A 21,863-nucleotide genomic window follows, 5' to 3' on the forward strand; every position below is an offset into this window, starting at 1 on the left:
ACAGCCTCTACTCTTCCACCCCACAGTGGCGTAGCTAAGATGGCACCCAGTGGCACCCAGGGGCACAAACATTTTTTAACACTCCCATACCCTCCGTAACACACTCCCAAATTTTGACACACACACCCCCCCCCCATATGACAGAGGCCCCAACAAGGCACTTTTCCAGTTTTCAGGGGAAACTGGAAGTGCCTTTTGGAGGCCTCCTGGAGGTCTGAGGCCTGGGAGGCACTGGGTACTTCCTGGGGTCCTGGGTATCATGCCTTTTGGTTTCATCGAAAACCAGAAGTGCCTTTTGGAGGCCTCTAAGACAACTCTGAAGGCACAGTACCCAGAGCAATGTACTGCCCCGTCTCCCCTTAACTACACCCGCTGCCACCCAACCCAATGACTCCTCCCTGAAGTTCACCACCACCCCTCACCAGTGGCTCTTGTTCTCCCTCACTACAGCCCTGCTTCTGGTCCTCCCTGGTCACCCCACTCTGCTTCTCTTGCTGCACTGCCCTCTGTTAAACTGGGATGGGCAAAGGGAAGTAGGTAATCCTCCTCACTTTCTTTTCCCTGGCCAAGGGGTTGGGGGCAGCAGAAGTGTGGCAGAGGTAGTGGATAGTAATTGGTGCCATCTTCGCAAGGCGGTCAGAGGGAGCTTCGGAGTCCCATAATACCAGAACCAGGGGACATCCATTAAAATTGAGTGTTGGGCGGGTTAGGACAGACAAAAGAAAATATTTCTTTACTCAGCATGTGGTCGGTCTGTGGAACTCCTTGCCACAGGATGTGGTGCTGGCGTCTAGCCTAGGCACCTTTAAAAGGGGATTGGACAAGTTTCTGGAGGAAAAATCCATTACAGGGTACAAGCCATGATGTGTATGCGCAACCTCCTGATTTTAGAAATGGGTTATGTCAGAATGCCAGATGCAAGGGAGGGCACCAGGATGAGGTCTCTTGTTATCTGGTGTGCTCCCTGGGGCATTTGGTGGGCCGCTGTGAGATACAGGAAGCTGGACTAGATGGGCCTATGGCCTGATCCAGTGGGGCTGTTCTTATGTTCTTATGGAGTGGTGGATGGCCACAGAGTGCCTCATGTGCTGCCTGAGCTGTGCTGGCAATCTTAACCAAGTTCCTTGGCAGGCGAACCTCACATCCATGCACGGCTGTGCCTCTTCCCACCCATCCCGTGGATTGGGTGACAATACAGAATTCTCAAATTTTCAGGTCTCCAAGTTGGGCTGGGAGAGACCCTTGAAGCCCAGCTTCCTGCTGTCCATCAGTGTCTGACAATACTGAGCCAGATGGCCCAACCCTCAGGCCAGCGGCATAGCTGGCCCCCCTGGCACCCAGGGCCGTGACTTGCAATGTTACCCCCAGAAGTGCCTGGTTCGGAAGTAACTGTGGTAATGAGATGACATCACTGCAAATTACTTCCAGGTTACGGTGCGCTCCGAGAGGTTGCACACCACTCTGAGAGGCCAATGGTTTTTTTCTTCTTTTTTTTCTTGAAAAGCGGGGGGAGGGAAAAAAGTTTTTTCCCCTGCTTTTCTATTTTTAAAAAAGTGAAAAAGCTGTCAGCCACTGAGAGCAATGCACAACCGCTACAAGTGCCCGTGGAGGTACCCTGGCTTGACACCCCTCAAGGCATGGTACCCAGGACCTGTATCCCCCCTCTGCCCTGTCTTAGCTATGCTACTGCCTCTGGCTCAGCAAAGGGCAGCTATACAAGGTTACTCTCCCATATTGCATGGTTTGAAGATCTTTAAAAACAATCATTTGAAAACCAGAATCCAAGAGGAGTAGAACACAGTGCAGGGTAAACTTCTAGAACAATTAAGGGACAGGAGAAATTCTCTGGTCCTTGAATGGGTAAACTAATATCAGCCTCTGTACATAAGCTCACAGGCCGAGAATGTACAGCTAAGCTGCAGCCCAAGAATTCCCATGCTGCCTTAAAACAGCAGTAGGGAGCCACCTTAAGAAGGAAGCCTTTCCGCCTGGGGGAAAGTGACAGGCGGACAAAGCCCTTATCAGCTGTGTATTTACTGCCTGGGGTTTGTTACCAATTAGACGGATCAGGTGATTTCAAGGCTGCCTCCAAGACCCAGACACCGGGGTCAAGGTCAGGAGGCAATGAGGACTGAGGACAGAAGCCTGGATGCAACCAAAATTTCTTGGCAGGTGCCAAGGACCGTGACCTCCCATTCCAGTCACACACAGTCTCAGATTTGGGGGAAGTTATAGCCGATCAGCATTCCTCCCCTCCCACAAGCTGGGCAAATACCAGCAATAATCTCCCATGTTGCTTCCAACCTGCATCCAGGCATTCTGTAATACCAGTTTAAAAGTAACTGAAACAATGAATCTGCATGTCCAAGAGGAGGAAAGTCACCCCTACCACAAAAATGGCTATAGAGCTTTGGGCAGGGGGAGTTTTAAATGACAGATTATAAAACAGTATCTTCTTCATTAAGTCATATTACCTGCAACTTCTTCTCTCTAATCAAGGGGCTGGAGTATCTTACTCACAAACATATAAAGTCACAGTGCACTAAGGGCCCAATCCTGATCTTCACGTACCAGCTCACCGCCAACTTGCGCTGTCACAAATGTGTTACAAACGTTTGCAAGCCTTACCATGGGCCCAGTGCCAGGGCTAGCCCAGCACGAGCCCAAGCTGGGCCAGCTCCAGTGCTGGACCCGCAGTCCACTGCCCAGCGCTCTGTGCAAAGCACCGGGTGGCAGAGAGGTAAGGTAGGGTGGAGGGAGGCTGGAAGGAGGCATTCTGGGGTGGGCAGAGGGCAGGGAGAAGGCACGGTGGGGGAGGAAGCGGGGTGGGAGGGGGCGGAACTGGTGGAGCTCAGCTCTGCCAGATCCAGAGCCCCGTGTAGGGCTGTGAGGCCCAACACGAGGCATGTAGATCCTGCACCAGCTAAAGAGCTGCCACAGAACCAAGTAGTCGAAATGTGGGGCTGTTCCCCCACAAGGAGACAAATGTCCCCTTCTCATGAGGAGTCACCCGCAGCTCCCCAGAATGCTCAGGATGCTGCCGTGGCCATTTTGATGCTGTTGCAGCCGCCTGCGCCAGGCAGCCCAGGATTGGGCTGTGAGTCAGATCATGCATCCATCTCACTCAGTACCACCTACACTGATTGAGCACCTCTCAGTACTGGTGGAAGGAGGGTAAAGCAACACTGGGGCAAGTGAAGTAGACAATTGGGATGGCAACCTACCTCTCTCGCGAACAAAATACGCCAGGTAGAGATCAAGCTCCTTCACGGAGACACTGATGTGGTGGGGCTGGACGCAAAGGATAGGGTTGGTGCACTGTGCGGCCTTGACAAGACGCTCCCCGTCGGTGCTCTCCAGGGGGATGCCCTTGAAAAGGATGACCATGACGAGGTCTAGTCGCCATACTTTGTCAGCCTGGCGCAGGCAGTCAATGCGACGCATCTTGCCCTTCTGGTCAGGGTTGGAGAGGACGCAGCACGAGGGCTTCTTGCCCGTGATGGAGAGCACAAAGTCCTCACGGTACTCGGGCCGGATATCTTTGCGTAGCTTGGCCAGCAAGCGAGAGGCCCACTTCTGCTTCACCTCGGGCTTTTCATTGAGGAGCTCATCCTTAACAGCCCGCTCCTCATCCTTTGTCATCCGTTTCTCATGCTTCTTGAAGTACTTACGCTTTCGTGCCTGCAAGTTGAACCAAGTGTAGGCAAAAGCCCGGACATGAGGAAGCAGCGCCTCAATGAAAGGATGAAATTCATCCTGCAGAAGAAAGAGAGAGAGAGAGAGAGAGAGAAATTAGGAATGCTTCTGAAATCCTCACCTGAGCTCTTCCTGGATTTTGGAGTTCTAAATCACCCATCTCATTTCCAATTTCTAAATCACCCATCTCATTTCCAAAATGGAACCTATACATTAGGTATCATCCATTGTATAACATTCAGAAATGTCATACAGAACACTACATGTGTACAGTTTCCACAGCATCCTTTGTCTCACTTGTGCACAGGTGCTTGAATAACACACTACAAAAAAGCAACCTGGATGTGACTACCTGCTTAAAAATTGCAAAGCCATTATTTCATTGCAGTGTTTTCTCATGGATCAGGATCACTTGTGTGCTTCAGTAAAACACCACACAAAAAAGAACCATTGTATTAGGCAGACACATCAAGGTCACCTCCTTTGCAGTGTTTTAGTAATGTGTATATGCGCACTAGTAAAACAGAAAGGAAGGAAGGGTTAACTGAAAGACTGTGGCAAATGGTACATGATTCAATTCTGGTATTAATTTGAGAAATTCTCCTAGTTAAAGTAGAATTCCAGAGAAGCAAGACACAGCATAGAGCTAAATTCTGAAACAATAAAGGAACACACCAGGGGGGATAGCAATTCATCTTTAAGACTGTCAAGACAGGCCCCTACTGAAACTCACACCCTCCAACATGTTCACAGATGCGCTCAGGGACACATGTATTTCCAACACTCCTGTTGTCACATTAAAGACCATACCCCACCCCCCCAATATTGGACATAGCTGGAGGCTTCTTCACTGCCTGCAGTGTGATATTCTTACATACTCTGCAGTAGCTTTTTCTGCACTGGCTTCCAAGGGGCAAACAGCAAGTTATCCACAAATGCATGAAACAAAAATGCTAACTTGTTTTTTTGGGTTTTTTTTAATGAAAGTGCAGCCTCAGGAGGCAGCAGCCATCATGAGCAGAGAAGCAAAACCAAAGAGGGAGCTTTGCTTAAGCCGGTAGGAAAAGGGCTCTCTCCTCTCTGGCAGCACCAGAGAAAACATTTGGGGGGAGCACAAAAGGATCAAAGCACATTTCAGGTGGGGGTGGGTGAACTTTGCCTCCAACGTGAAATTCCAAAAAGAAAAATAACCGGATATTTTGCACAGACTCCCATTCTAAATATAGTTCCTCTGAGGCAAATCCAATTGGGTTGGATAGTTTTGACTTGGGTTGAGTAGGATAGTATTGACTTGTCTTGATACAGCCTGTTTGGGAACTCAGTTCCAATTTTAAGATTCCTGTTGATGATTTAGCGATGTGCTCAACAATGAGGGGGAGTTAAGCTACTTGTCACTTTTCTCCAAAATGACCCCATTCCTTCATCTTCTTCCTCCACCAAATGGGCAGCAAAGGTCAATCTCAGATCATTTAAATACCTGTATTATTATTATTTGGGGACCAGTGCTGAATTCAACCTTTTCCCAGATTGTCCCTCTCCCCTCAGTTTTTCATGGGTCAGCATGACATCACCAAGACCTGCCTAAGAAATTGCAGGCTTTGGAATGTGCCCAAGCTGGCAACTCTACAGGGGGAGTGCTTGCCCCCTTGCCTCCATTGGAATGGCCTATACTCCAGGGTCACTTGTCCTCAGAGTCATCATCCTCTGAGAAGTTTTGAGGACCTGTTTATCCTGAAACAAAGAGCGCTGGCAAATGGATCATCAGTTTCATTTCAAAAAGTATTCACCAAAAATGAACATTTCTCAAAATATTCAATTGATCTGGCTGGACTGAAAGAAAATCTGCAACTTAGGCTACAATCCTAACCACACTTTCCTGAGAGTAAGCCCCATTGAACAAAATAGGACTTACTTCTGAGTAGACCTGGTTAGGATTGTGTCCTTAAGCATATTCAAGTCACCCTGAACCAAGTCAGGCCATTGGTCCATCTAGATGAGAACTTGCTCCTATGACTGGTGGCAGCTGTTTAGGGCTTACCCCCACCATCTGGGATCCTTTGGGCTGGAGATACTGGGGACTGAACCTAGAATCTTCTGCATGCAAGGCAGGTGATCTATCATTGAGCTTTGCCCCCCCCAATGGATCAGGACCACGGTGCAGAGATGACAGACTTTAACCTTCACCCCATTAGAGACTTGAGTCATTAAAATGTGGGTTAGTTCCAGTTCATCAGTATTTTAGCTCTCCAATTCAGTTCCAATTCAAATGCTAACTTTGAAAAGTGATTTAGAAACTGATTTCATAACCATGTAGACACAATCCCTGGCAGAATATCAAATTCCTTCACTTTCAACATAACTCTCAAAAATGGATACAATGATAATCTGAGAAAAAAAATATTAGAACTTCTTTATAGCACAGGACAAAAAAACCAAACCAAACCAAACCCACACACACACACACTTTGTGTTGGCAACCTTCAGTCTCGAAAGACTATGGTATCGCGCTCTGGATGGTGGTTCTGGCACAGCATCTAGTGTGGCTGAAAAGGCCGATTCGGGAGTGACAATCCCTTCCACACTGGGAGCAAGTGCAGTCTGTCCCTGGTCTGTCTCCCTGGCTATGGGCCTTCCTTCTTTGCCTCTTTGCCTCAGACTGTTGGCCAAGTGTCTCTTCAAACTGGGAAAGGCCATGCTGCACAGCCTGCCTCCAAGCGGGTCGCTCAGAGGCCAGGGTTTCCCACCTGTTGAGGTCCACTACTAAGGCCTTCAGATCCCTCTTGCAGATGTCCTTGTATCGCAGCTGTGGTCTACCTGTAGGGCGCTTTCCTTGCACGAGTTCTCCATAGAGGAGATAAATAGAACATTAGTCATACACTTGAAAAATGAATGCCTGATTCTTGAATCACTTTTTTTGAACTGGTTCCCACTTCTTGTGTCTAGGGGTTTGGTCTCCATTCAGATGCAAGACAAATTAGAGATTTTTGGTTTGGGCTCCATTCTGGTTCACTAAAAACCAGTTTTGGGGTTTGGGGTGAGGTTTGGTTTGACTCCTTTGCCCATATGCATGGCTTTCTTGAATTTAATCCTCTGTTTTTTAAATTGTATTTTTCTTCTTCTTGTGAAGGACTGGATAAGGACTAACTGAAATTAAATCCAGAGAAGACGGAAGTGCTGTTGGGTCAGATCCATGACCTAGGAATCCCAATTGTTCTGAACAGGGCTGTATTCTTGAAATGCCAGGGTGCAGTTGGGGGTGCTCCTGGACCTGACTTTGAACCTAGATGTCCAAGTGACAACCATGGCCAGCTTAGGCTGGTTCACCAATTATGTTCGTTCCTGGACTAAGTAGCCTGGATATGGTGACCCATTCATTGGTGATATGGACTACTGTAATGCACATGGATTTGCTTGAGAAGGCTGTTTGGAAACAGAATGCAGTCCTCAAATTATTGACTGGGGCCAGGAGTTACGGCCCACGTAATGACCCTGTTGTCCCATCTACATCAGCTTCCTGCATGTTTCTGGATACAATTCAAAGTACTGGCAATAACTGACAAAGCCTTTCATCATTTAGGACCTCAATACTAGAACATTTCCCTATATGAATCTGCCCACCCTGAAAGGGTGTCCAGGGAGGTCCTGGTGTGGTTTTGTCACCACTGGGAATATGGTTGGTGGTTAACTTACGACAGGGCCTTCTCTTTTGTGGCACTTCAGTTTCTGGAATTTGCTCTCTTTAGAAATCAAAACTGCTCCATCTCTGTTGGTATTGGGGGGGGGGGCAGATTGGTGAAAACTTTTCTGTTTAGCCAAGCTCTTGTTTGAGATTTTTCTTCCCTAAGGCTGTTGAATTTTTTTTAAAAAAATCTGGTTCTTTGCATTGCCTGTCTTTCTTTCTATTGGTTAAGTTTGATTTGTTCATTATTTCTATTGAGTGTTTTCAAACTTGTACAGTGCAAACTACTTGTACAAACTTGTACAGTAGGAAAAGTGGGATATAAGATCATAAAATTTAAAAAAGTGTAAAATGTAAAAATACTGTACATGATTTTAAAGCGCTGGGTTCCCCCCACCACCACCACATTTATGCAAGGTATTATCCAGTTTTGTGGCTCAAGGCAGGTTTGATCTTGCATCTGTTGAAAGACAGTGCTTTGGGGGAGGGGAGGCGGTGCTGGAGGGATGCGGCAAGGTCTGAAAAGCACAGAAAATAGCAAATCCCGCACCAAGGTCACACGAGGATGCTGCTCCTTTGCGACGGTGCAGAGTATGCTGAGGTCAGGGCAGGTGAGGGCTCCACTGGGAGTAATTCATTAGCCGGCCTGTACATCTGTGTTCAGTCTCAGATAATCCCCGATTGGATTTCAGGCTTTCGAGACATCACACACCCATCCGGGGCTGTGTTGAGTGCCCTCTCCTTTTGTTTAGCACAATGGTTGAATTCCCAGCACCCTTACATTCCATGCAGATGCCCAATGTGCTGAGACTACATACCTAAGAGAAATAATAGTGCTATGTATTGCGGAAACCCCACAAAAAATTAACACAAGGCATTGAGCACAGGATTCAGATAGCTAAATATTTCACCTGGCATTCTTTAAAAATAAATCATGGTTCTAGTCCTTTATGGTTCCAATCAGTTGGCCAGGGACACCTCAAATCTCAGAAATCAAAGAGGTGACAGAATAAGATTTCCAGGGGTTGGCAATGGTGTTCTAGTCACATTGCATAGCTCCATGGGGCAGAACAATGTCCCAGGTTCAATCCCTGATATTTCCACATAGGGCCATGAAAAATCCTTATCTGAATCTTTGAAAATGCCAGTCAGTATGGACAAGATTAAATTAGACGGGACTGATGGTCTGACTCAGAGAGCTTCCCATATACCCCAACAAGGCCATGAATTAGCAGAACTATGCAGAGAAAGAGAAATGAACTATGAAGAGAAAGAGAAATGATGCCAAATTGTGCAAGTGGCACAATGTATACAGGATGCAGAAACTGGATTGCTTGAGGGCAAGGCTGTACCTGCAACCCTTTCTTCTTACCCTGTATGTTCTGTGCATTAGAGTGTGGGAGTGTTATTAATTGGGAATCTTTTCAAGTGCCCTCTCAGGTGCTCAGCTGCAACTTCAAGATTAGCCAATAACAACATCCAGTAAGCTATCAGCGCACCAAGAGCCACAAGCCTGCGAGTTAGTCCTCTGGGATGCCCATCTTAGAAATGAAAAACTGAGGTCAAAAGCAATCTTACCAAGGCCAAGTCAATATGTCTATTGTGGAGGCAGGACTTGAACCCGGAATTCTCCATATAAAAGTCCAACCAACCTGTCTAGAGTTCAACTTCCTCGCAGGTGGGAACCTTACTGTCACTTCTGCAGTCACCCAGGGTTCCAATCCAGTTCCCCGAATGGAAGACATAAATCATCCAGGGCTGAGATAGTTAAATCTTGACAATTCAACATGCAAGTTTTGAATGGAAAGGTTGGCTTTTAAGGCAACGTTTCCACCAATCATTCTGGGAGTTGAACAAAATAGGCTCACTCTGTGACACCTTTCCCACCCCCACCCCAAAATGGAAAGTTGGCCCCAGACTATGGTTCTTCAGAGGATAATTCAATGCAGTTCAACGCTGATCATTGATCAAAGACAAAGATAAAGCTTGGGTAACAGAGAACGAAGGAGAAGCAAGCTGTTTGTTTTTCCAGACTAGAGAGGACCACATGTGCTTCAGGATTCTTAGCAGGTCCTCTGCTCAACTAGGAATTTAGCAGATTTTCTTCATTTTGTTCCTTTTCTGTGCCATGGGTTAGTTAATTCTGTCCCAAGTTCCACTTCTCCTCAATTCTGGATTAATTGGAAGAACTGTTAAATTAATTCCAGAAATGAAATATGTACAGTTTTCCACACTTGCAGTTCATTAACATCTTCCCTTGCATGTCATGATTGTATAGTACACTTGAGCATTAATAAAATACTGCAAAAAAAGTAATAATGTGCCTGGCTGCATCAAGATTCTTTCTGGGCAATGTGATGTGCACCTGTACTCCCAAGCACCAGTAAAACACCACACAAAAAGAATCTTGGTACTGTACAAACCAAATATATACTCAAATCTAGATTACTTTTTTTCTTTTTGGAAGTGTTTTAGCAATGTACCCATGCAAAGAGGCAACATTGAAGTGGGTGAGATGCCCATTAATTGAGGGGTTCAGTGGTAAGAGTGCCTGCTTTGTATACAGAAAGTTCCAAATTCAACCCCTGGCGTAAGTGGCAGACCTACCCAGCCCCGTGCCCCTGGGTAAAGGTTCGAGATACAGCCTACTCCGTGGGCTGTCGCTGCCCCCCCATGGGCAAGTCTGCTCCCCCCACCCACCTGAGGCTTGGGGAGCCTCGTGCAACCCAAGGCTGTGTTGGGGAAGCCTCTCTGAGGTTCCCCAACGCTATAAACTGTGCTTCCAGGAAACCAGAAACACCGTTTCCAACCCTTTCGGGAGCCTCAGAGAGGCTGAGAAGCCTGAGAACCGCTGCCCAAACGGCCCCTCCTGACTGAGTTAAGTCAGATAGAGGTTAAAAGAGAAGATGTTTCAGACCTCATTGATAAATTAAAGATCAATAAGTCACCGGGCCCTGATGGCATCCACCCAAGAGTTATTAAGGAATTGAAGAATGAAGTTGCAGATCTCTTGACCAAGATATGCAACTTGTCCCTCAAAATGGCCATGGTGCCAGAAGATTGGAGGATAGCAAATGTCATGCCTATCTTTAAAAAGGGAAAGAGGGGGGACCCGGGAAACTATAGGCCAGTCAGCCTAACATCTATACCAGGTAAGATGGTGGAATGCCTCATCAAAGATAGGATCTCAAAACACATAGACGAACAGGCCTTGCTGAGGGAGAATCAGCATGGCTTCTGTAAGGGTAAGTCTTGCCTCACAAACCTTATAGAATTCTTTGAAAAGGTCAACAGGCATGTGGATGTGGGAGAACCCATGGGCACTATATATCTGGACTTTCAGAAGGCGTTCGACACGGTCCCTCACCAAAGGCTACTGAAAAAACTCCACAGTCAGGGAATTAGAGGACAGGTCCTCTCATGGATTGAGAACTGGTTGAAGGCCAGGAAACAGAGAGTGAGTGTCAATGGGCAATTTTCACAATGGAGAGAAGTGAAAAGCGGTGTGCCCCAAGGATCTGTCCTGGGACCGGTGCTTTTCAACCTCTTCCTAAATAACCTGGAGACAGGGTTGAGCAGTGAGGTTGCAAAGTTTGCGGACGACACCAAACTTTTCCGAGTGGTGAAGACAAGAAGTGATTGTGAGGAGCTCCAGAAGGATCTCTCCAGACTGGCAGAATGGGCAGCAAAATGGCAGATGCGCTTCAATGTCAGTAAGTGTAAAGTCATGCACATTGGGGCAAAAAATCAAAACTTTAGATATAGGCTGGTGGGTTCTGAGCTGTCTGTGACAGATCAGGAGAGAGATCTTGGGGTGGTGGTGGACAGGTCGATGAAAGTGTTGACCCAATGTGCAGCGGCAGTGAAGAAGGCCAATTCTATGCTTGGGATCATTAGGAAAGGTATTGAGAACAAAACAGCTAATATTATAATGTTGTTGTACAAATCGATGGTAAGGCCACACCTGGAGTATTGTGTCCAGTTCTGGTCGCCGCATCTCAAAAAAGACATAGTGGAAATGGAAAAGGTGCAAAAGAGAGCGATTAAGATGATTACGGGGCTGGAGCACCTTCCTTATGAGGAAAGGCTACGGCATTTGGGCCTCTTCAGCCTAGAAAAGAGATGCCTGAGGGGGGACATGATAGAGACATACAAAATTATGAACTTCTGCAGCAGATGTAACCCCACAGCTGAGTCCCTGAGCTTCTATACATTCCTTCATGGTTATGGGATCCACAAGCCAAAGAGCTACTGTGGCAGGCCAGATTCCTCCCAGATTAACACTGGGAGGGTCATGGATGCTTTCCTGGGCCTGGTGTGTATGGCTTGTGGCAGCAGTTAACACTGCCTGCACATGGTTGTGCCCCAGCATTATGCGCTGGCAGTGAGTTCAGGTGAGATAGGAAAATGTCAGATCCCAGGAACCTTCTGGGCCCCCTCCTTGGGCTCCTGGGCCCCCTTTCTGACCCTGGGCCTGGGCACAAATTACTACCTTTACCCCCCCCCCCTCCTAGGCCCTGTGTGGCAGCAATGAATTTGAAACCCACTTTCAAGATGAGATGGGCAGGAAGTGTCCATTTATAGGCATTGTGTGCCCTGCACATGTCCATCTAACTATCAAGGCTGGACAAGTGGATGACCATAGCATGAACTGCTTCTGAACTAGCTAGACTTCTTGCCCACATGATGGGACTGAAGAGTGAAGCCCTGACCCTTGATTATTGGGACCCTGAATGGAAACTATCAGCTGCACAACACAACCTGTGGCAGTGGACATGCATCCTTTCCAGAAAAATGATACATTTCTCTGTATTAAAAAACCATAACACTGAGTTCCTGGGAAAAAGTAATGCCAGTCTTCTCCACTGCAGATGAAGTTATAGCAGGAATCATTGTTGCCCAGATGGTAGCTTTGCTAGAGTCCTGGGGACCTCAGCGTGTCCCCAAGCAGAATATCATGGAAGATCCCATCACAACTTCGGGTCCACGCAAATATTTGAAGCAACCAGTTTGCAATCACTGCAAACATTAACTCAGGTTGCAAAACATATCCATGGAGAGAAACCATCATTATACAGAAGGTTGATGAAAATATTACTAAGAAAGAGAAGTCAAACCCAATTAGCAGGATGCAACAGCAAGTTGCCACTTCCTCTCCTCTCACTAGTTAGAAAGTTAAAGAAGCAAAACAAAATGTCCAACTAGTTTAATCACTTGTTTTTAAGGCTGGGCTGAAACCGCCTTCCCAGTTTTGTGGTTTCATCTACAGGCCACAAAACGGAGGTTGGTGGGTTTTGATTATTTTGAGGGAGGACAGCAACACTCACTGGTAGCACTGTTAGATGGTATCCTTTTTTCCTAGAGAACCCCACAGAATACTATGTCATAAACATAGCATCATTCCAGGACATTCTGGGAAAACTATAGTGGCCGTCTGCCAAAAGTAGCCCTGGTAAGTTTTCTCCTGCATCTCCTCCCCAAAAAACCCCACTCCCAAAAATGCAAGCAGTGAGGCAAAATTTAGCCAACTTTCAAATCCCACTCCAAAATTCGGCCAACTTTCAAAAGTTTAGCCAAGCCCTCCTTTTCACAGGGTTGGTTCACACAAGCGTCTAAGTTCCCATGGCAACTTACAGCTGAGTATATGAGCCAACTTTGCAGAAAAATGCAGCGTTCACAGCAATATTTTTCTAAGACTATTAGTCATAAACAGTATTACAACGTCATACCTGTGCATGACAGTGTCACCAATACAGGTTGAGTATGCCTTATCCCAACTGCTTAGGACAGGAGGGTGCCTGGATTTCGGATTTGTCTGGGTTTTGGAATAATTGCATAAATATAATGAGAAATGCTTCCTCTTGCTCTTTTCACTGTTACCAAGCCATACAGGTGTCTGCTGGCCTCTGACATATTTCAACAATGTCAGAAACAAGGTACAAACCACAGAGCAGAAAACAGAACTTACAGCCTGCACCTGCCCTGCACGTGGAAAAGAGCACTTCTAGTGTTCACACTATAGAAAACACTCCACAAGTGTCATTGGAATCACACTGAATTCATGCTTCCTCTGTTCATGCTTCACAAGTGCTCCTTCTGCAGTATGCAACATGTCTGTTCAGTTCCACATTTTGCCACTTTCTGCACTTAAAAAAAGTCTAGTATAAAAATGTCTAGATTTTGGAATAGTCCGGATTTCAGATGTCTGAATAAGTAGCAGTAGTAGCAGTAGTAGTAGTAGTAACTTTATTGTCATTGTGCTACAGCACAACGAAATTTATGCACCTTTGAGATACAAGCATAAATAAGGGATAATAAATAAATAAATAAATAAATAAATAAATAAATAAGGGATAACCTAACAGTATACAAAGTAACGACTGCATCCTGTCTACTGAGATTACAATCTAGACACGGATGGGGTCAGAAATGAAAGAAATAAAATGGAGGCAAAGGTCAACAAGGGAAAGTGCTTGCAAAATTCTCCAAATTCCTTCCCAGATCTTAGAATTCTGAATAATCTGGTCTGGTTTCCGAAGGGCAATGAATGCATCAGGACTTCTCCATCATTCCATTTTCATTTTCAAATTCCGTACAGACTGTTAAGCATGCGCAGTTTGTCACAGCTCTCCATTTTTACAGTTCATTTCTCTCTTTACCCCATCCCCTACCTTAACGATGCACAGACATGCCTTTGATAAAGCATTACAAAAACCCCACTTTGATGGGATTGCCTCAGTATTCTTATTTTGTAAGTTTTATAAAGCTTAGATGAGCATGTGCATATCACATCTTTGTGCACACAAAAGGAATTGGAGGCAATCATTCCCACAATCACATCAAGATTGCTTTCTTGCAGTGTTTTAGCAAACATGCATGTCGGTAGCACAGAGAGAAGGAGCAGGGATGTTAATTCAAAGCCATCACAAATGCACAGATCCAATGCAGGAATTCATTTTAGAAATCGTAGTTAAACTGGAATTCAGAAGTGGAAACATGGCAGAAAACAAAATTTGGGAATAAAGCCATGGGAGAAGAGAATCTGCTCATCTCCAGGTGGGCTTTGAGATTGCTCCACATACGCAAGTTGTCATTTCATCATCACTTCCCGTCCAGGTTCTTCCTCAGGTTTGTTAGAAATCCTAATCACCATCCCCGACAAAAGCAGTCGCGCCAATTTTGGCCCACCAGGATTAGACAGGGATCAGCAATGAACCGTGAGCCGGGACAGGGGCTGAAATCCGATCAGCCACTCTGACAACTTTCCCTCCCGCTGGATTAGCCCTGGCACAAAGACCCCGCATCGAGTTAATCCGCTTTCAAGGGCCCAGGCCAGACAAGGGGGGAGCAGCCACAGGGCTGTATGAGCAGGCATTCTACAGGGTTCCCCTGAAATAAAGCCAGCAATCAAGGTGAGACACTGAGAAACAATGAACCAAACAGAGAAAAACCAGAGGGGGAAACCCCAGTCCAAGGGACTATAAGGAAATTGGAATATTGAATTCATTGGATGTATTTTGACCATGCTCTCCAAAGAGTTCAAGGCAGCTTTCCCAGTTCTTCCCCCCTCCATTTTGACCTCACAGCAACCCTATGAAGTAGGTTAGGACAAGAGAGAAAGCATGTGTGTGAGAACACAACCGACCCTTGGCATTCCCCAGTCTGAATCCAATGTGCCAGCAATTACACCACCTTGGCTCTCAGTTGTTTGGAAGGACAATCCAAGAGAGATCACTGGAGTAAAATGCACCAAAACTTTAATAATCAGTAAACAATTTGTTAACATAGAGCATCATCCACAGACACAGTGCTTCACACGGCAGCCCAAAAGAAAATACAGGTCCTTGCCCCAAAGACCTTACAGTTCAACTGTTCAGGGAGACAAGAAGAGGAAGGAGAGGCAAACAAGTTCTGAAGAGAGGGCCAGAATGGAAGAGAACCAAGATAACGCTTCCTGAACTGACACAGAGTTTTCTGAATGCAAACTGGGAAAAATCTTTGTTCTTCCTTTTATAACACATAAGAGTATACTGTTTCTAGAGCAGCCCACTACAGCATGAATGCCACTCAATCAGGCTAGTACAGTAGGTACTGATGCAGAGGTAGTACAAGTAGCCTTCTCTTCAGGATGGAAAGAGTACCACAGCTCTGTTCAGGGAGAAAATGTACCTGTTGCACCTCAGGAAGAGGCAAAAGCAAAGTCAGCTATCCCCAGCAGAATCTGAGGAGGCAAAAAGCCAAACAGCAACTCATACAGAACAGAGGAGGATAGCGCTGAGTTGGAGCAGGGGTCTTCAGACCCCTGCCCGGAGACCACATCCAGCCCTCTGGAGGATGTTATCTGGCCCACAAAGTTCCCCAGCATCTTGGAGCTAAAAATACCTCCAAAGATGCACTTTCAGGTTTACCAGTATGGATATATACTGCATTCACCCACTAGAGGTGCTGACTGTAATGCAATGTAATGGAAAGACATTATTCCATTACACTCAGCACCTCTATTGGCTGAATGAAAAATATACCAATGAGTAGAAACTGAGATAAAAAGAAGTGTGTGATTTGTGTCATAGGCTACTTGATGCTTTTTCAAAATCCATTCCCCTCTTTTTCTGTGCAAGTCAATTTTGCCCTCTGCTCCCCTCCTCCTTCCACCCCAACCCACTTACTGCATTCAGTCAAACTCTCAGCACATCACTTCTCCATGTATGTATTATTTATTTATTTCAGGCCCTCGACATTATGTCAGATATACCATGCGGCCCTCATGCCAAAAGGTTTGGGCTCATCCCTGAGCTAGAGCACTGGAGTGGGAGGAAGAGGAAGGGAAATTATTGAGTAAGGAGGTTCAGCATTTGGCATGCCACATGTCCCTTAACTGAATTAGGGCACAATCCTAACTAGTTCTACTCAGAAGTAAGTCCTACTGTGTTCAATGGGTCTTACTCCCAGGAAAGTGAGGTTAGGATTGCAGCCTTAGACACCCTGGTGCATATCTTTTTCCGATGCCCAAAATATACAGCAGGGGGAGATCGATTCTTAAAGAAATGGATACATAAATTTTCTGTTTTCAGACTCTAAGATTGAAATTACTGTTAAGTAGTCTTTGTAATTCCCCTGGGGGCTGGGGATAAGAATAGGCCCTCAGTTTGGCTGTACTTGTCGTAAGAGGCAACTAAACAGCCACTGGGCAGGTGGGACTCGTCAGCCTGGGAAGGCAGCTCATCTGAGAAAAGGAAAACTCTGATCCCAAACCTCCACTGCCTTGTGGCTACATCCAGTTATGGAAAAGGCTTCAGGAGTCAACCTCGAGGCAAAATCCGGAGCCGGAGTCCCTGAGGCAGTTCATGGCTGAACACAGTCACATTCTGGCAACTCCTGCGACGTCGCTGGAACCAACCGTATTGGCTTCTGCCTTTCCGTTGGACCATTTCAGCGACGTGGAGAGGGAGGATTTGCTGCATGGGTAACAGTCTATCCTCCATATCTACTTTATCCAGGCTTCAGGCACTGGAGAGGACACTCTGTTCCAGAACCACTATTCAGAGTGTGATACCATCATCTTCCAAGATTGAAGGATGCCAACAAAAAGTCTTTGTAAAGAGTGTGTTGTGGATATAGCCAAATTCTGCTTCTATGTGGTTTTAAACTCTGGTTTTAAGATTTTAGATAAATAGGTGCATGGCTTATGTGCTGATCAACCTAATAACTTGAACTTGAGCATGCCACATCAGGTGGTCTTGGCTGGGCCAGCCCTGTTCTTTAGGAATTTTCCCAGCTTGATTTGAAAATGTCAGGAATTGAACCCGGGACCCACTGCAATCAAAGTATATTCCCTACTATTAGAGCTACAGCCTCTTTCCTAAACCACAGCCCTTCCTAGCCATTCACACAAATACAGTGTGGTGTAGCAGGCAGAACATTGATCTAGGACTGGGGAAGTGTGGGCTCCAATATCAGTCCAGCCACAAAGTTTATTAAGTGCTCTTGGGCAGTCTCTCATCACATCACACAAGAATAAAAATGGGGAAGGGAACCACATATATGACCCTGAGCTCCTTGGATGATGGCTGGGTTCACATCATTAATTAACACCACCCACACCTAATGCATGACCTGTGTTGCAGAACAACAGAGACCAGGCTAACAGGATGCACCCAGTTTGAATTTTGCCTCTACACATTCACATACTTACTCAGAAGGAAGTCTCACTGAGTTTAAAGAGATTTACGCCCCGGTAAAGGAGCATAAGACTAAGCCCAGGAAACAGGTGCTGTTCCCTGTCTACAACATGGGGAAAATAATACTGACCTACCTCAGGGCTTTTCAAACTGGGGCGTCATGATGCCCTAGCCTGTGAGCCCTGGCCTCTGCCCCCATAAGGGGCGGGGGCAGTCTGGAGGCATGGAGGAGGCAGCGGCGCGATCCCCAGGATCACGCCGCCCAGGGGGGCTGCAGGGGCTTGGGTGATCGCGCCGCTGCCTTCCCCCTGCCCCCGCTGCCTCCCCCTGCCCATGCAAGTACTTAGTGAGTACTCCCAGAGAGTTTGAGACCCACTAACCTGTCTTACAAGGTTGTTATGAGGGTTACAACAGTCCCAATGCTGAAACAGGTCCTAGGTTAGGGTGCAGGCTGGCCTGAAGCCAATTAGACCAATTGCTTCCAATTAAGCCTCACACCTAAGGGCACCCTGCACTAGGGTCATCTACGCTCGTCTTATCAAATACACACAACACGTTGCAACAGGCACCTAACACCACACTGCAGGTTTTACTGTACTGGATAACAGGGCCGGCCCACTCATGAGGCCAACTGAGGCAGTTGCTTCAGGCAGCAGATTAGCAGGGGGTGTCCACCTCTGTCTGCTCACTTCTCCACTGTTCCTCCTCTTCTTCCTCCTTGGACTGGAAAATAAAGAGGGAGACAGAGTAGAAGAGGAAGCATAGAGGAATGGTGAGGAATGGAATCTCTACCCCACTACTTTCCTCTCCTCCACATTGCCTCTTCCACTCTGCCCACCTCTGCCTGCTCACTTCTCCAATCTTCTCTTCCACTCTGTTATCCTCTTCCTTTTCCCAATCCAGGAAGTGGAAGGAGTACACCACCAGGTAAGGAGGCAACATCTGGCAGGCAGCCCCAAGGGCTGAAAGGTCTTGGACTGACCCTGATGGACAAACATCATTATCCTAACATCTGTCAGTAATGAAGCAATATAGACTGCATCAGCCACACTGCAGGGAACAGCAGACCACACACCAGGTGGCACCTTAGCACATGCACATGCATTTATGCACATGTGCACTACAGCTAAAACATGCCTGCTCCTCCCTCAGAGGTTTATGTTCTAGAGATCCCAGGGAGGGAGCTGAACTTGGAAGGATGAAACCTCTGGCAACACACACTCGCAAAATGTTAGCCGAGTATCATCAAAGACTAAAAGCAGACAGCTAGTGCACACATGAACAGTGGAGAGGGATAGTGGTAGTGGTGCAGTTTCATATTTTTATCTATTTACTCTAAAAATGCATATACTCTTCCTTTTCCCAATCTACTCCATGCTGCTCTGCTTTGCGCTGCTCAGAGAACAGGGTTGGGATCCAGCATAACTGCTGGGTCCCAGCCCCACCTCCCACTCCAGCCCACCCTCCCCCTGCCCCAGAACACCTCCCTCCCACCTCCTTCCCACCCTCCCCAGACTCCTGTGTCAGCTGATGCAACCTTCCCTTCCCAGGTTGGCACAGAGGCTGGATGCAGCCTCCGTGGGCTGGCGCACGTCCCTGCACCGGCCCAGTCAACTCACAAGGAGGTGTAAATGTGCTTTACGGCATATTTGTGACCCTCCTGGGTCGCCTGCACCAGCCTAACACAAGGTTATGATTGCGCCCTTAGTTATGGAAACTGCTGTGTGAACTTCTTGTTGAAGAGCGGTATAGAAATATTCTTAATAATAACAACAAAACAAATAATCACACCAATCAGTTTCAAAAACAGCTTATTAAAACAGCCAAAGGAATTAAACAGAACGCAGACTAGAACTAAGAGGCTTGCCAGAACACCAAAAAAATTTAAAAGATGCTATTAAGTTTCTAATTAAGCCAGTGCTTAATCCTGGGCAGTATTTGGAATGGCCTGGGTTAATCATAGACTAACAGTCCATTTCAGGATTTAGACTGGGTTGAAAGGACAAGGAGGATTCTGGGGGAACAGAGAGCTGTCTTTTGGCATATACAGGAAGAGAAGGAACTTCAGCATTAAAACCTGCCTTTGCGTTTTTCATCTTATTCTTAAGAGTCCCTGGCATTCTGCCATGGGAATCAGAACAAGACCAAAGAGGGAACCAGATCCACCCTCAGTGGCAGGAGGTTCCACATGCTGGGTGCCACCACAGAAAATACTCTTGTATGTGTCTCCACCAACAATGTAAGTGCCAGGTTGCTGGGCACCCTGGGACAAAGCCCTGCATTGGGCTCCTGATGTTGTATTGGGTGCTACTAATTTCGCCAGTACCAAGAGTTCGGGAGTCAGCCAGGTAGGCCAGGTGCTGTTTGCTCTGGCCAGCCTCCAATGCCACCCTTCCTGGCAACTTCACACTGATGAGCAGCGAAACATGCAAGAAGATCAGCGTATTCCAGCATGTTTAAAATGCTGGATGTTTCGTTCTCAGCAAGAGAAGAGGGACAGCTTGTAAACTTTCCCAGACTTGTGAAACAGTGGAATCAGGTGTGTAACAGTCTCATGCTCAAGATTGGTTATGGCTTGTAGAGACTATCAACTATTCTGTCACCTCCCTGGCCCAGGAGTAAAGGTGCCGTAAGACTGGAGGTTCACAGTCTAGCAGGGCTTAGTGGGTTGGGTATCTCCAGAAATGAGATTTCCCCACCACACCCCAGGCAATATGCCATTTGGAAATACTGCTCTCTTCCCTCCTAGCCGAGCCCCGCTTCCCATCCTCACTCACCCTCTCTGTGGCCATCTGCAACCCTCTTATTTCTTTTGATCCAACAGGGGGCTGTTTCCGTGTGGCGCAAATTCAGACGAGAGAGAGAGAGAGAGAGAGAGAGAGAGAGAGAGAGAGAGAGAGAGAGAGAATGGCAACTCACTTGCAGTTTAAAAATAGCATGGGCCTTATGCAGGGGACTGAGTTGGTAACCTCAGGAGATGATTGGCTGGCGCAAGTCTTACAGCTTCACAGCCTTCAGATCCTTGGGAGGTGAAAAGTTCACATTCCCCAGACTAGAAGGAAGGAAGGAAGGAAGGAAGGAAGGAAGGAAGGAAGGAAGGAAGGAAGGAAGGAAATAGAGGAATAGAAGGAAGAAGGAAGAAAAAGGAAGGGAGGAGTGAGACAAAATTGTAGGCCTTCCGGTCAGATAGCCGAAGGCTGCAGCATTCAGGACAGACAGACAGAAAGGGTCAGGAAGATGAACAGAGCTGAAGTGGCAAGAGACGGGAAATGTCTTGGTGATCTCTGTGGCTGAATACGGGACAATTTGTCTCCCTGCTGCCAACTGGATACTTTTATTTATTTTACCAGCCCTACACAGTTGGCCCAACTGATCATGGAAAGCCCAATTCTTCCAATGCCTGTCTCACCTCAACTACGGTCTTGATTTTTGCTGCCTTTGGGGAATGCCTGGTTAACATTTTTGTTCCCACTGTCATGCTTCAGGGTTCAGTTCCTTTCCTAGAGCCTTGAGAAGCTAGATCTCTGAGCGGGGATCTCTAGTGCATGTTAACGCCAACATGGGTGCATGGAAATGAAAGTGGAATGCAGTGCCATTTCACAGCACCATCTCACACCCTGCAGCTACAAAGGTCTGTTTCAAAGTGTCGATGCCATTTTGTAGGAGGTCAAGGAGGATTTTCGCAGATCTCTTTTGTGCTTGCCTAGTTAAGTCATTTCTGCCCAAAGTTGCATATATATGTACAACAGGGACCAAATGTGTACACTTGTGGACTGGGCGAAAATGGGTTAAGATGTTAGTGTGAGTTGCTGGAATGTTGCCATTCTTCAAGGTGCAGCTAAGGAATTTGGAACTCCGAAGGGAGGGGAGAAGTTGTGGCAGAGGATGACCCCGTCTCTAGTGCACACATACATGGCTGGCCCATCTATGAGGCCAGGGCTAGGAGAGGGGGGTAATTTGTACCCGGGCCCAGGGTACAAATTCAATCACCAAACAACTGGCAGCTGAACATGGAACTAGACTGCATGGAAAAACATGCACGTTTGAGGAGATACAAAAGGGAGCCCAAGAGCCAAAAGAGGGGGCCCAGAAATTTCCTGAGCCAGCATCAGGGGCCATTCCGAATCATGCTGCCCTTGCACATGCAGACACACGCAACTCACACAATTTTTCACATAGTGGCAATTTTTCACATAGTGGCAAATTTTTCACATAGATACAAAAGGGAGCCCAAGAGCCAAAAGAGGGGGCCCAGAAATTTCCTGAGCCAGCATCAGGGGCCATTCTGAATCATGCTGCCCTTGCACATG

General features: G+C 46.8%; 1 protein-coding gene across 6 annotated transcripts in view; it reads right to left on the reverse strand.

Annotated features, from left to right (window-relative positions):
* NFIC (nuclear factor I C) overlaps window positions 1–21,863 on the reverse strand; it is a 123,990-nt gene that overhangs the window by 74,136 nt on the left and 27,991 nt on the right. For 5 of the 6 annotated variants that reach the window (XM_066635811.1, XM_066635812.1, XM_066635814.1 and 2 more), the window contains exon 2: window positions 3,225–3,756. In XM_066635811.1, the coding sequence (XP_066491908.1) occupies window positions 3,225–3,756 (532 nt within the window). Of the gene's footprint in view, window positions 1–3,224; window positions 3,757–20,330; window positions 20,366–21,863 lie in introns of those variants that run through there. The other variant, XM_066635810.1, reaches the window with a different exon arrangement.

Source organism: Tiliqua scincoides, chromosome 8, assembly GCF_035046505.1.
Source record: "Tiliqua scincoides isolate rTilSci1 chromosome 8, rTilSci1.hap2, whole genome shotgun sequence".
In the NCBI taxonomy this organism is placed as follows: domain Eukaryota; kingdom Metazoa; phylum Chordata; class Lepidosauria; order Squamata; family Scincidae; genus Tiliqua; species Tiliqua scincoides.